We start from the raw sequence: 13839 nt of genomic DNA, 5'->3' as shown, positions 1-13839 counted from the left end.
GTTTACAAACTAACATTTCACATTTTCTTAAGAAAAATTAATGCAATTTTAACAATATTAAGTCTCAGCTTATCATTTACACATGTACATTACAACTTACAGCTCACAGTGGATCTACAAACACACAAAACATTTAGTAACAGGAATAAGTAACATTGTTAGAATTTTGAAATTTAGACTTTGGAACTAAAATGACTTTGTTACCCTTGACCGTTAATATCCTCAGTGTAATTTTTACACTTTGCAAATTTATGCCATAGCATAGCTAGTTTTGGCCTCATGTTTGACACCCCTGCTTTAATGCAATGTCTGAGCCTTTCTTTTGTGGAGGGAAATGTTCATTTCAAGAAACCGGTGTTGAAGACATATTCATCATCGTTTCCAACTGGAAGAGCATCAAGGGCCTGATGCCAATGCAGATGGCTCACACCTCCAAAGAACATCATTATCATCATCATCATCATCCTCATCTGGACGGATGTTTAAAGGTGTCAAAGTGGCGTTCTTTTCCTTCCTTGCAGCACATAGTTACAGTGATCATATTTTTTCTCTTTGTTCTGTTGTTTGTTAATTAAAAGAAATATGCTGGGTGTGCAGAATGTCACACAGCACATAAAGAACCCCAAGGGTACATGTCTGCAGCAGGCGCACACAGGCTTATAAATAATAATGGTAAGCTACAGGGCAACGTTTACTGATCACACAAACCCAAGCAAAGATGAGTTGGGAGATTTTTGCGCTGAGGTGCAGCGGTGGCAGCTGTTGGGGTTTTGTGTCTCGGGTTGTTGATACGAGGGTCTTTCCAGCTTCGGTTGGTCCAGGGGGTCTTCAGGTTAGCCCCCGGCATCCCTGACGGCCCAACGTGGAGGCGCACTCCCAGCTCTGTCACCCTCCGTCACGCCTGTCTTCCCTCGCCCTCCTTTTAGGACAAGATGCCTGTAGCCACACAGCGTGACGTGACATGCCCTTATACCCACCAGAGAGAGAAAAATGCTGTAGATTGATGAGAAAATATAAAGAACTACCCCCTCAGCCGATTCATAAAAACCAACATCCTTCACTGCAGTTTGTACGAGTGAAAAAAGATAAGCATTAATGATTAGAGACAAGCCTTATCAACAAATAGTAGTAATGTCAAGTAATAATAGTAATAATCAATTTACAATGTGATATGATACTACACAATACGATAGAATGTAATTATAAATGAAGATATATACAGCCTATATATAAAGATACAATTTGATACAGTATGATGCCATGTGATACAATCCCTCATACCGATATAACACCAAATGATTCCCCACAATACCAGAATCTACTACCCAGTATGATACCACACACACAACAAAGTGGAGTACCACCACGCAATATGGTATAATACAATACTGTACCTACAAGACAGTATGATTCCATCTGACAAACAAAACCACACAATATGACACAATATAATGTTTGTAAAATTACTTAATTATTTATTTTTATTGAACCTTTATTTAACCAGAGACCCACTGACATCGAAATCTCTTTTACAAGGGCGACCTGGCCAAGAGCCCATGCCATGAAAGAATACAGGTTTGAAAAGACAGGTAATAAAAATAAATTAAAACAAACAATAATTTAGTAATAATGTGCAATTTAAAGAAAAAAATTAAAGTGCAATTTAGTTGAGGTCGACAATATTTTAAAAATACAGTCACTGTCCTGCTGATTGTTGCGGTCTAGTCTGTGGAACAAAAAGCTTGCAGTGACATGAGATCAGGTATTTTCAGCTCCAGTTGAAGGGTGTTCCAGGCAGAGGGGGCAACAAAACTGAATCCTTGCTTCCCCCGTTCAGTCCTAACTGTGGGTGTATTCAAATGATACATGTCACAAGTCCGTAAGGAGTACTGGCTAGTGGTTCTTTGAAGAAGTAAGTATAGGTATGATAGGTATGATGGAACCATACCAATGACATGATACAACATCACACAACATCATCACACCCTGCTTCTCCGCATGATACAACTGACCTGCATTTGTGACAGGGATTTCTTGAAGTGAAGTGTTCCTGAGCTCATGCGGTGATTTTCATGACAGAATAATGTCTGGTTTTAATGCAGTGTAGCCTGAGGACCTGAAGATCATAGGTGTCCAATAATATTTTAAACCTTGTCCCTTCTACACAGAGATTTCTATTTCTCAGGTTATTTGAATCTTCTGATTATATTATTTACTGCAGACGGTGACATATTCAAAGTCTTTGCAGTTTTATGTTGAGGATCATTATTCTTAAATTGTTTCACAATTTGTAGATGCAGTTGTAGGCAAATGGGTGAACATCTGCCCATTTTTGCTTCTGAGAGATTCCACCACTGTAAAATGTTCTTGTGATATCCAGATGTGTTACTGACCTGTCCTCAAGAAGCTGAAATAGTTACAAAATGTTCCTTCTGATGTTTCTTTTTCTTAACACTTACTAAGTCACTACATTTTGTTTTTATTTATATTTTAATGAGTGCTCAGTTGGTTTTCTTTGGAACTGAGGCTGTGCCATATGAAATAATGGTACATGATGCAATACAGAATAGAAACAATAATACAATACAATAACATGATACCACACAGCATGAAGTACAATGATGATGATTCAATGTGACATCATAAACAGCGATATGTTACCACATATGATATGATATGATATGATATGATATGATATGATATGATATGATATGATATGATATTGATGGTAGGTGCTTTAGGCTACTTCTGTTGCCAAAATACTGGCAACTAAACCTGGTGTGATGGCTTGTGACCAACTATCATCATCTTTCCAAAGGTTCTCAATGTGATTTGTGTCTAAAGATGTGGAAGATGTCTTTAATTTTTATTAACAGTGTTATAGTAGCACATAGGTCTTTGGATCTGGGAGTGAAAGTAGGTTTACTATTTTAGATGTGTAAACAATAGACACACACACACACACGCACGCACGCACGCACACATACACACACACACGCACACACAAAGTGAGGCCAATTTCCACCGCCTGCTACAAAGGAAGTAGTTTATTTTGTTTTGAGTAACCTGCCTCTAGTTTCAGCACCGGACAGCTCCCTGAGTACTCTGTGGGTTTCAGCACCGGGCAGCTCCCTCAGAACTCTGTGGGTTTCAGCACCGGACAGCTCCTTCACCGCGCCACCAAACGCAGGGCTGTGATTGACAGATGAGGCGGCCATACGCGGATCAATGGCGCTTCTGAAGCCCTATGAGATGATGAAGAAGACGGGCTTTAAGGGCGCTCGGCTCCTGATGAGTCTCCTCGTAGCTTTTATAGGCTTACCCAATGCTTGATGTGGTCAGGAGAGGGCGGAGTGCGTTTGTCGTCCAAGTAAGAGCCTCCCCGACTAAAAATATATATAAATATAATAATAACCTGCCCCCTTCCCTTCCCTGCCCTCCCCTTCCTTCTCCTCGTTTTGATTCAGTCTATGTAGCCTACACGCAGAAGGAGAGCGTCCGCCGCACAGCTAAACGAAGACAGTCTTGTCTACAGTGAGGGAGAGAGCAGAGAGAGGTGGGGGGACCAGCTGCAAGCGGATACTCAACATCAACAAGCTGTATGAGGCATCTGTAAAGAAGAATCAGGGATTTGGCGAGGACAGCAAGGGGGTTCCTTCACGTTTTCCCCCTCCAACTCCCTCTGCGTTTTCATTTCAAGAAAAGAGGCGTGGAGCTTCCGAGATTATCCTACAAGTGGTGAAGCGATGGTTTAGCGAAGCAATTTGCTAAGATTTCTTTTTTTTTTTTTTCTTTTTTCTTTTTTTTTTTTTTTTACAGTACGTCCACACGCCCGCCCGACAACACTGTACATCCAAGCAGCAATTCCCCAAACATCTGCGGACGCTTTTCTGGAGGGAGATGGCTGTTTTCCGGCTGTCGTTGCTGCTGCAAGTGGGATTTGTGATCGGATCAAATCATAAATACGCGGAATGGTCAACACATGGGAAAGAAATCAGAGCACAGGAGGCGATTTACGGCGCTCAGACGCACCGTCGGCAGCTGGCGCATCTCCGTGCGCCTCAACATCCACCCGGGGAGTCGGTAGAGCTGTCGCAGAAAATAGAGGAGCATCTCCCTAGAGTGGTCACGGCTTTCCTACACACGGGGGACTCGACCACCTTAAAGCACGCCAACTGCTCACGGAGGTACGAGCTCACCTCTCTGCGGGGAAGGTCACACGCCACCCCGCATCACTCCATGACCAGCGTGCTGGATACGGTGTTGCACGCCACAAACTTCCTCAACATGATCTTGCAAGCCAACAGGTCCAGGGAGCAAAGTGTCCGGCGAGACATTGAGTGGTACCATGCCCTGGTCAGGAGCATCCTGGAGGGAGACGCAAAGATCCACCGGGCTGTAGTCACTTTTAACGGGGATTCGTCCCTGGTTGGGCCCTTGGTGCTTCTCCAAGCCACCAGGGCCGGTGGAGAGATCGTCCTCCAAGACCTCTCCAGTGTGGCCCACCACCATCTGCACAACCGCACGGCAGACACAGACTGGTACCACGAAGTCCGAGACAGGAAGAAGCCCAGTTTTCACAAGAGGGTGCTGAGTCAAGATTTTACATCAGTTGACAATTCTTTAAAGAGGGGTGAGAGTTTCATCCCAGACAAGACCCACGTGAAATGGTCTGCGCCGTACCTGGAGTGTGAGAATGGGAATTTTGTTCCCCGTTGGCTTTTGACTTTATCAGCTGCTTTCTATGGCCTGAAGCCCAACCTGGCGCCAGAATTCAGGTATGTGCACAGATGGTTGATATGTGAACAGTGTCATAGTGATAAACAAAGCAACAAAGGGAAGCTATTTATACCAGCATGCAGTCAATCAACACAACACACTGGCACTACCTGCAAATACAAAGCAGTTAATGAGTGCGTGTTGGTGGGTTTATCTCAGCTTAAAGGTGTCACACCACCGCACCTCAGTCCTATATATATATATATATGTATATATATATATATATATATATATATATATATATATATATATATATATATATATATATATATATATGTATGTATGTATATGTATATATATATATATATATATACACATACATACATACATACATACATATACATATATACATACACACACACACACACACACACACACACATATATATATATATATATACACACCCACACACACCCTACTACTACTACTGAGGTGACTATACTTCCCTCTTTCCTCCCCAAACAAACGTACTGCAGCTTCCTTCCCTCTGGCTTCCCCTTGTTACACGAGGGGGGAATTTCTTCACTCCTCCAGTCTGACAAGGCAGGCAGGGATGCTAAAAATAACCCTGGATGTTACTGAATGTAGCAGTGGTGGAAACCTCTGGCTACAGGCCTAATTCATTTTTCAAACTCACTCTTGCTTCATGCTTTACTACTCAGTAAAGGTTGTTTGCCCTTTTTTTTTTTTTTTTTTTTTTTTACTTCATGGGGCTAAAGGCTGCTAAATCTGTGATGAGTCACAACCACCGTAAGATGATGAGAGAGAGCGAGAGAGAGAGAGAGAGAGAGAGAGAGAGAGAGAGAGAGAGAGAGAGAGAGAGAGAGAGAGGGAGAGAGAGAGGGAGACAGGCAATTAAAAAAAAAAAAAAACAAGAAGCAGAAGAAGTGCAGCCACCAGAAAGAATGAAGGAATGCTGAAATGTGCCAGTGGTGTTTGTGTGTTTTGTTCAATCCATGTCCTAAAGCCACCTTGCTGCAGCCTGCTGGTGTAATGTGCCATGTTTACGCCAGTGGTCCTGATGTGCACCAGAACAGTCAAGTGTAAAGGCTCCATATGATCCTGACCAACATCTTCCCAATGAATATTTAATCCAGATCACTACTTGTGTGTGTTCTGGCTTCAATGAATGTTTAATTGAGACACTCGAGTCGCTTACAGGCAGGCACGGATTGCAAATGAGTCCAAATCTGCAGTGATGATAGTGTAATAGGCTCACAGCTACCTGGTGTTATCCAGATCTAACGCCTTGATCTAATGCAGCTTCATACACTTGGTCTACTACCCAAGCAATCGTATAGTGCATTAAACTTTCACACCTAAACTCCAAGTCAGATTTAATGATTTAGTTGGATACTTGGGAATTCCTTCAAGGGGAAAACACAAGGAGACACTTTCCCAGTTTTTGCAAAATGAGCATATTTCTCGTCCTTCTAAATGTGTCCTCCTCCAAATGATTGAATGTGTGATGTGTGTGGGTGTCTCTGCATTGTTTAATGTCCCCAGAGAGTGGGTCCATTATGTGTAGTGTGCACCAAAAGAAACATCCCACTAGGCTTCGAGATGCAGCAGCAAAATCCATTCATGAATTCTTCTTCCTTTCACACCAGAACACTTAAGTGGCACACTAATCAGCATGGGACTTTTCAACATTACGACGACAATGTCTAAATGGTCAAATATGACTTTGTGTGCATTGATTTATGTGTACATTTTTGGGACCACATGGAGCTAAGAGGAAGCATAGTTCACAAACGGCAAAGTGATAGTAAGATTAAATAAAAGGCAGCGGTGAATTTCGAAACAAACTAAAAATTTGTGGAAAAAAAATGTGTCTCAAAGGTCCAAAAGCAGTCTATATAAATACATCATGACACAAACATTGAAGGAAGAATAAATACACTAGTCAGGCAGGAAATCAATACAAAAGGACATCTTGAGAAATCCATCTTGAAGTGCTGTATTTGGATTTATTTATTTAGTAGACATAATGGAGATATACAGCTCCAGAAATAAACATTAGACCACATGATTTTCTGTAGAAAATCAATGTAACCTCCTTTCAGCAGAACATTTAGATATTCTGTCGTCAGATTGTTTCAAAAAATCCGATGCTCTAAAAATTGGGTTTTTGTTGTTGTCAACATAACAACAGCTTATTTCTACATTTGTAAAGTAAACATTTCATGTGCTTTTTAATAGATTTTTGCCTCATATTTTTACACAAAAACCCTGAGAATTTTACAAGTTTACAATTAATGCTGATTTTTTTTTTTTTTTTTTTTTTTTTTACAGTGGAACAAGAATCATTTCCAAAACTGTAGTTTGAAGCAGTTTCTAATCTGTAACTTTTGTCCTTGTTGGGCTTTAAAGGCTGTACAAGATTATAAAAATGCACAATCAAAAAACTTTTGACATAAAAACATCAACTACATTGAGATGTTGATACCAGTATTAATAAGTAATAATAATAATAATAATAATAATAATAATAATAATAATAATAATAACAATAATGATAATAATAGTGAAGCATATATATGAAACAGTATTAGGCAATTAGATTAATAATGAATTTAATTGTAATAAAAATATCTATTTCATGCAGCAGAATTAGAAAATACACCCCTTCCTTCTGCAGCGCCCCCTGCTGGTCCAAATCAAAAGACTAAACAGATGAAATGTAGATGCTTTTCCAACCTCTGTGTTGATCCGTGTACTGTCATAGTAGAATCATGTCAGACTGAATCTGATCACTGATTGGTAATTACAGCTGTCAATCACATACAAATCCTCCTACCTGTCTGAAAACACCTGTGATTAGCAGATATCTGCATCAGAGGACAGCTTTTTCACATTTCAAAAAAGTTCACAGAGGAGGGAGGACTTCTCGTGTCCTCTCAGACCACTGGAAGGACAGTATGCAGAATAGGTAATAATGGGGTTTTGCCTAAGAATTCCAAAAAATTACCACATACTGTAGCTTTAAATTCCAATCACATAGCAAAATGTTTGTTTAATAAGAGTTACATTCAAATATGATAATTAGGAGTGTGACAAAATATTGATATGGTGAACTATTGCGATATTTAATCTTTCGATGGATTATCAATGTGCTCTCACCACGTATCGGTTTTTAAAATTATTATTAATAAAATATAGCCTCTGTAAACTTCTTTCTTCATTCCTCCTTAGTGAGTTGAGTCACTGTTTTACATGTCATACAGGGGGCGCTTCTCATGCAAGTGGCTGAAAATCGGACAGAAGTCACAGAAGAAGAAAAAACAAACACTGGTGCTGATATGACGGACTTGAGCGGTGAAGTTAAACTGAAAGATGCACCGGCATCATTTAAATCAAAAGTGTGGACTCACTTTGGCTTTTATAGTGTGGATGAGACAAAGGTGCATAAGGACTTTGCAGTACGTACGAACTGTCTCAAGAAAATGCGATACATGGATGGCACGACAAACATGGACACTTGAGAGACATAAGCTGTCATGTTTTCTGAATGCGTTTAAAATGAGACTAATCTCATGAAGCGGCATTGTATGTCACACCAGTTCTTATGGCATATGCCGTGCTATAGGTTTGCATTCTCGACCTTTTACGTGTTATTCAACGCCATTTGATGACATGTCAATTTACGCCAAGATCTCCGGTTCACATAACCGTAACCCTGACCCTCAGTGCATGGTATTTGACGCATCGATTCAGGTTGGACAGGGGGCTGATAATGGCATGAACATACATGTGGAAAACTTATAATACATACAGATAACACGCCAATTATAAGTGCCGTGTATATTTACACGAGTCATGATATCATGTTGTTTAAAACAGTGTCCTTGTTTGTCGGACATCTAAAAAAAATCCTGTTTACAGTTAGGTTGCACTACAATAGTGTCATTGTTTTTGAACTATTGCTGTTTGTACTCTGGTTAAATTATGATGCAAACTATTACCTATAAAGTTTATTTTTTGTTTGTTTGTTTTTGTTTCATCCCTATAAACACACAGATATATCACAGGTTATTAAGAGTAATATATTGATAATCGCATTATTGCCATATTGAGATATTATTGTTATTGTGAGCCATGTATCGCGTTTAATATCGTATTGTATTGTGAGGTACCCTGAGATTCCCAGCCCTAATGATAATAATAACACATGGCACATATTTGTTACAAAAGTAAACCAACTACATCAAAGTTGCATTAATTTGATACAGTAATTAAAATACTTAACTATCAGTTACATTCATAGTCACCTGTAAATTAACACACTGTTCCCTGCAGTGTTTAATGCAATTTGTGCTTATGCTAGCAAGTTATTATCTGTGCAGTTTCTTATTTCTATAGTGTGCACTCTCTGTGGCCCTATACCAGAGTGGATCACAGTTCATTTGCATTACTTTATCCTCTGCAAAATGCCCCTAAAGCCTCGATAGTCACAGTTTGATTTATGTATGTACCTGCTATGGAAGTCAAATATGGAATATTCACTTCCTAGAATATGCATATACACCGTGTTCACCTTCTCATGTCCTTTTCTTCATGCTTCAGTTTCTTTTCTTTTTTTTTTTTCTACAGCCATGTTTCAGATGCTCATATCAGAGTAAGCAGGCGGCTCATCCTGCATCCTGCCTGTGCCTCGGCCAGATAAGAAACAGGAGAAGAGGGGAAATGCTAGCTAATATAGCTGCCTCAGACATCAGCTCTCCTTCGTTTCCCCTCCAGATGAATACACAATCAATACACTGATGAATTAATAATGAAAGATGTAGAACAACAACCCGGCATGGGCCATCTTGATTCCAGCCTTTTAATGCTTCACTCACTTCCTGTTCGATGTGATGATGTTGCAAGAAGTAAAGTGACTTGTTCTGTGCATGTGGCGTATAGAAACGAATACAAAATCAGGCTTAGCTTTTTTTTTTGGTTGTTTTCATGATTCTCCTTTTTTTTTGCACATGCAGGTGCTAAACAACTAATGTGACTTGTTAGAGCAGGAGTGTGTGGACATGTGTTTGCGATTGATCGACCTGTTGTTTCTGTGAAGGTGTAAGAAATCGCACCTCTCGCACTTCATCTCTTCTCTTCCCCCGTCTGTCTCTTCTTCAGCAGCACTCCAGGCACAGGGGAGGCAGCTTGGAGCACACACACATGCACACACACACACACACACACACACACACACACACACACACAGAACTGGCTGTTTTCAAGCATGCAGCGTATCCATATGTGTGTTTCTGTGTGCGTACGACTACATCGGTGCCGTCGTCGGAGGCTGAGACTTTTTCCAGGATGATACTGTACCGTTCTAATTGGCAGTTCGCTTCAGCTTTACTCTCACACATGCATACACAAATGCAAAAGCAGTTCAAACAAACAGACACAACGGGAATACACAAAGGAGCAGGGAGTGCATAATAGGGGAGGCAGGAAGTGGTGGATGTGTTGGGTGGACGCACTCACTGTACAACTCACCTTTCACAGCAGCACAGAGTTTAATTGCTTTGAAGCTGAGGTTCAGGCAGCTGCAGCAGTCGAAGGCTGACTAATTGAAACTATCTTAAAAGTGCTATCAAATGAAAGATGCAAGCTGTGATGATCAGCCGGTGCACTTTTGCACATAGGGGGACAATAACTGAGGACTTAATGCAGGCATGCAGCGTCTACTTATCATACTTCCTCTATCAATAAGACAGAAATCGTTCAGTAAGTGCATACTCAAACCAAAATGGTAGGTTCTTATGAGTTCAAGGGGTCATATTTTGTCTTTGTTACATTTATTTGTGTATTTGGACCCTAATAGTTCATAAAGTTTGAATTTGAACCTTCCAGGTGCTGCAAAGCTATTTTTATTTTCATTTTGGCAAAAATCAAGTGGATTTCTACAACCTGTTTTAATTCCTGCTTAATTTGTTATGTCTTTAACTAGTTACGTCATGAGATTTGCACATATAAGGTCAAGACTTCTGATGAACATTTCTCCGCGTACGACATAACTGTTTTTCAGGAACAGTGGTTGTAGTCCATACTGAAAATATGTCCAAACTTCGAACCGATTACCTAAAATGTTCAGTTGTTGGTTGAACAGGACAGAGCAGCACAGCCAACAACCTGGACGGGGCGGGACGTGAAGTGGCTCATGAGTTAAAGGGGTCATATTTTGCTAAACACACTTTTATTAGTTTTTGTTACATTTATTTGTGTATTTGGACCCTAATAGTTCATAAAGTTTGAATTTGAACCCTCCAGGTGCTGCAAAGCTATTTTTCTATTCATTTTGGCAAAAATCGAGTGGATTTCTACAACCTGTTTTAATTCCTGCTGAATTTGTTACATCTATAACTAGTTACATCACAACATTTGCACATTTAAGGTCAAGACTTCCGATGAACATTTCTCAGAGTACGACATAATTGTTTGTCAGCAACAGCGGTTGTAGTCCATACTGAAAATATATCCAAACTTCGAACTGATTACCTAAAATGTTCAGTTGTTGATTGATTGGGACAGACCAGCACAGCCAACAACCTGGAGGGGGCGGGGCCTGAAGTGGCTCATGTGCATTTAAAGGGCCAGTGCTCAAAACCACCTTTCTGGTGTCATTACTCAGAAATAGGGTTGGAGATGGACCTGTGGAGTTGAATTAATGAAGAATTCAGATCCAAATATAGCATTTACAGTTTATCCAGACCACAGGGAAATGTTTTAAAGTGCATAATTCCATTTAAAAAAAAAAAAAAAGAAAAATATGACTCCTTTAAGGGTATGAGTCCAAGAGGGTTTGTTTGTGTGTCACAACATGGTCTTGAAACCCCAAACTCCTCTTTAGTCTTGCTCAAAAACATAAAACCATATTGGAATGAATAACTAAAATTTCTGAGCATTTGAACATTTTGCTATTGTTATTGCCAACCTAAACAACCTAAAGCCATTCTTATACCATCTAGAAAAACATTTAACATTTCATCAACTAAACCAGTGCCCTGTGATATGTTAAGGTCTGATGCTTAAGGTCTGATGGTGAATTTAGTTTTTGCTAAAATGAGTTTGCATTTGTTCGTGGTCTGTTTTTATGTAAGTTGACCCACTTGACTGTTTTTCTCCATTACACTGTGAGTCAGCTTTGTGCCTCAGCTGTTCTCTTTATTGTAGGTTAACTGTATACTTTAAAGATGCAGCAAACATTACATTATTATTGAAATGCGGCATGCCAAAGAGTCATTAATATGCTATCTCAGATTAGTCACTGTGCATTAAAATGTAGAGTGGGTTAAATGGATTTTTTCTCTTTCAAGTCAAAAATAACCCTTAAGACAGTGTTTTTCAACCTTGGGGTCGGGACCCATTGTGGGGTCGCCTGGAACTCAAATGGGGTCACCTGAAATTTCTAGTAATTGATAAAAATAAAAATAAAAAACTTACTAATATATGGTGAGTTGAGAGAGACACACTGCAAAAATCAAAATTTTACCAAGTGTATTTTTTTTTCATTTCTAGTCAAAATGTCTCATCACAATTAAAATAAGACATAATCACCTAAAGAGTAACTTGTGAGTAAGATAAAAGAACTTATTTTTAGACAATAGATCTTGAAAATCTTATTTCAAGAAATCTCACCAAGATCATTTTCAGTTGTTCCATTGGCAGATTTTTTTAAATTCAAGATTGTTTTTGCTTAATTCAAGCAAAAAAAATCTGCCAATGGAAGAAGTGAAAATTATCTTGGCTTTTCTGCCTCCGTCCATAATAATGTACATTATATAGCCTAAATATCATCTAAAATTAATGTTTATTTGCAACATAGTATAGCAAACTATTACATGATCAAAAACAAATTAATTTTAGCAAAAAAGAATTCTCAGTTTTGAATGTCTGGGGTCGCCAGAAATGTGTGATGTTAAAATGGGGTCATGAGCCAAAAAAGGTTGGGAACCACTGCCTTAAGACTATAAAAGTTTATGGTTTGTGGTCTATATGTAAACACAGACTTCACTTTTGAACTCCTATGGAGGACAATTTCATACTGCTTCCGTCAAAGCTTCAACATTCCCAGCAATACCACTCAAACAAGTCACCATTTTCATAACTTTTAATGGTAAAGCTTAGACGACACAGATGTATTAGTTTAACCCGGTTGGAGAACTTCATTTAAATACAATGACTGCAAAAATTAGGAAAGTTTTGCATCCTCAGGTCAAAATGTCCATCCCTGTTGAGTTTAGGATATGAGGCCTCTATTTTGTGCATATCAAATTTGGTACATCCAGGTCAAACCTCAAGCAGGGGCTTAATTTTAAGGCTAAGATGAATAAAATATAACATTTTTAAAACACTTCTGATACATCTGAAAGGTTTAATGAGCTGTCGAACATGTTTAGTTTCTGACCCATAAAAATGGGATTCTATCACATAAAAAGAATAATAACAATCCTTACATCTTCAAGAGAGTCTTCTCACAGTTGTCTGTCTGGCCCTAACAAGAAAAAAAGATACTTTTTAGCAGTGCTTTTTTCCCTCCACACAGGCCAAACAAGTCCTAATTAGATGTCAGTATCCTCTCCATTTATGCTTGGCTTTGCTTCTCCTTTTGCTGCACAAGCAGCGAGAGTCTGGACAGGCTGAGTGCTGTGGGACGCCCAGCCCCTCTAACTTCCAGGAGAAGCCAGCAGCATCTGCTTAGATGGACCCCATCCAGAAACAAATAGGAAGGAAACCCCACAATTCCCGGGGCTAGACACGGTAATATATGATGATAAAACGAGATGAAAGAAAACTGGGTAAATAAATGCATCTAAAAGAGCTAAGTACAACAGGAAGTAAGATTTAGTGTTTAGCAGGGAAGTTTTTTTACTCGACAAATATGCAGGACCCGTGTAAATATAGTGCATCTGAGATTACAATGTCTTTCCACTTTTCCACAGTCTAAAGACGGAGGGGTTAAAGATTCCTAAGACGCTTCTTCTCCCATTAACGTCACTGGGACTCCACTGCTCACAAGGTGGTCTGTCAATATCATACCTTCAGCGAGGAAATGTCAGCAAT

General features: G+C 39.5%; 1 protein-coding gene across 1 annotated transcript in view; it reads left to right on the top strand.

The window, feature by feature from the left end:
- The first annotated feature begins 3801 nt into the window (after positions 1-3801).
- Positions 3802-13839, top strand: part of LOC115411049 (probable G-protein coupled receptor 158) — a 127312-nt gene continuing 117274 nt past the window's right edge. The window contains 1 exon segment of the mRNA XM_030122994.1: positions 3802-4778. Within this exon segment, the coding sequence (XP_029978854.1) occupies positions 3901-4778 (878 nt within the window). The 5' untranslated portion in view covers positions 3802-3900.

The sequence above is a fragment of the Sphaeramia orbicularis genome, chromosome 20, assembly GCF_902148855.1.
Source record: "Sphaeramia orbicularis chromosome 20, fSphaOr1.1, whole genome shotgun sequence".
In the NCBI taxonomy this organism is placed as follows: domain Eukaryota; kingdom Metazoa; phylum Chordata; class Actinopteri; order Kurtiformes; family Apogonidae; genus Sphaeramia; species Sphaeramia orbicularis.
Note: the sequence above shows the minus strand (reverse complement) of the source record. Positions and strands in the feature narration are given on the sequence as shown.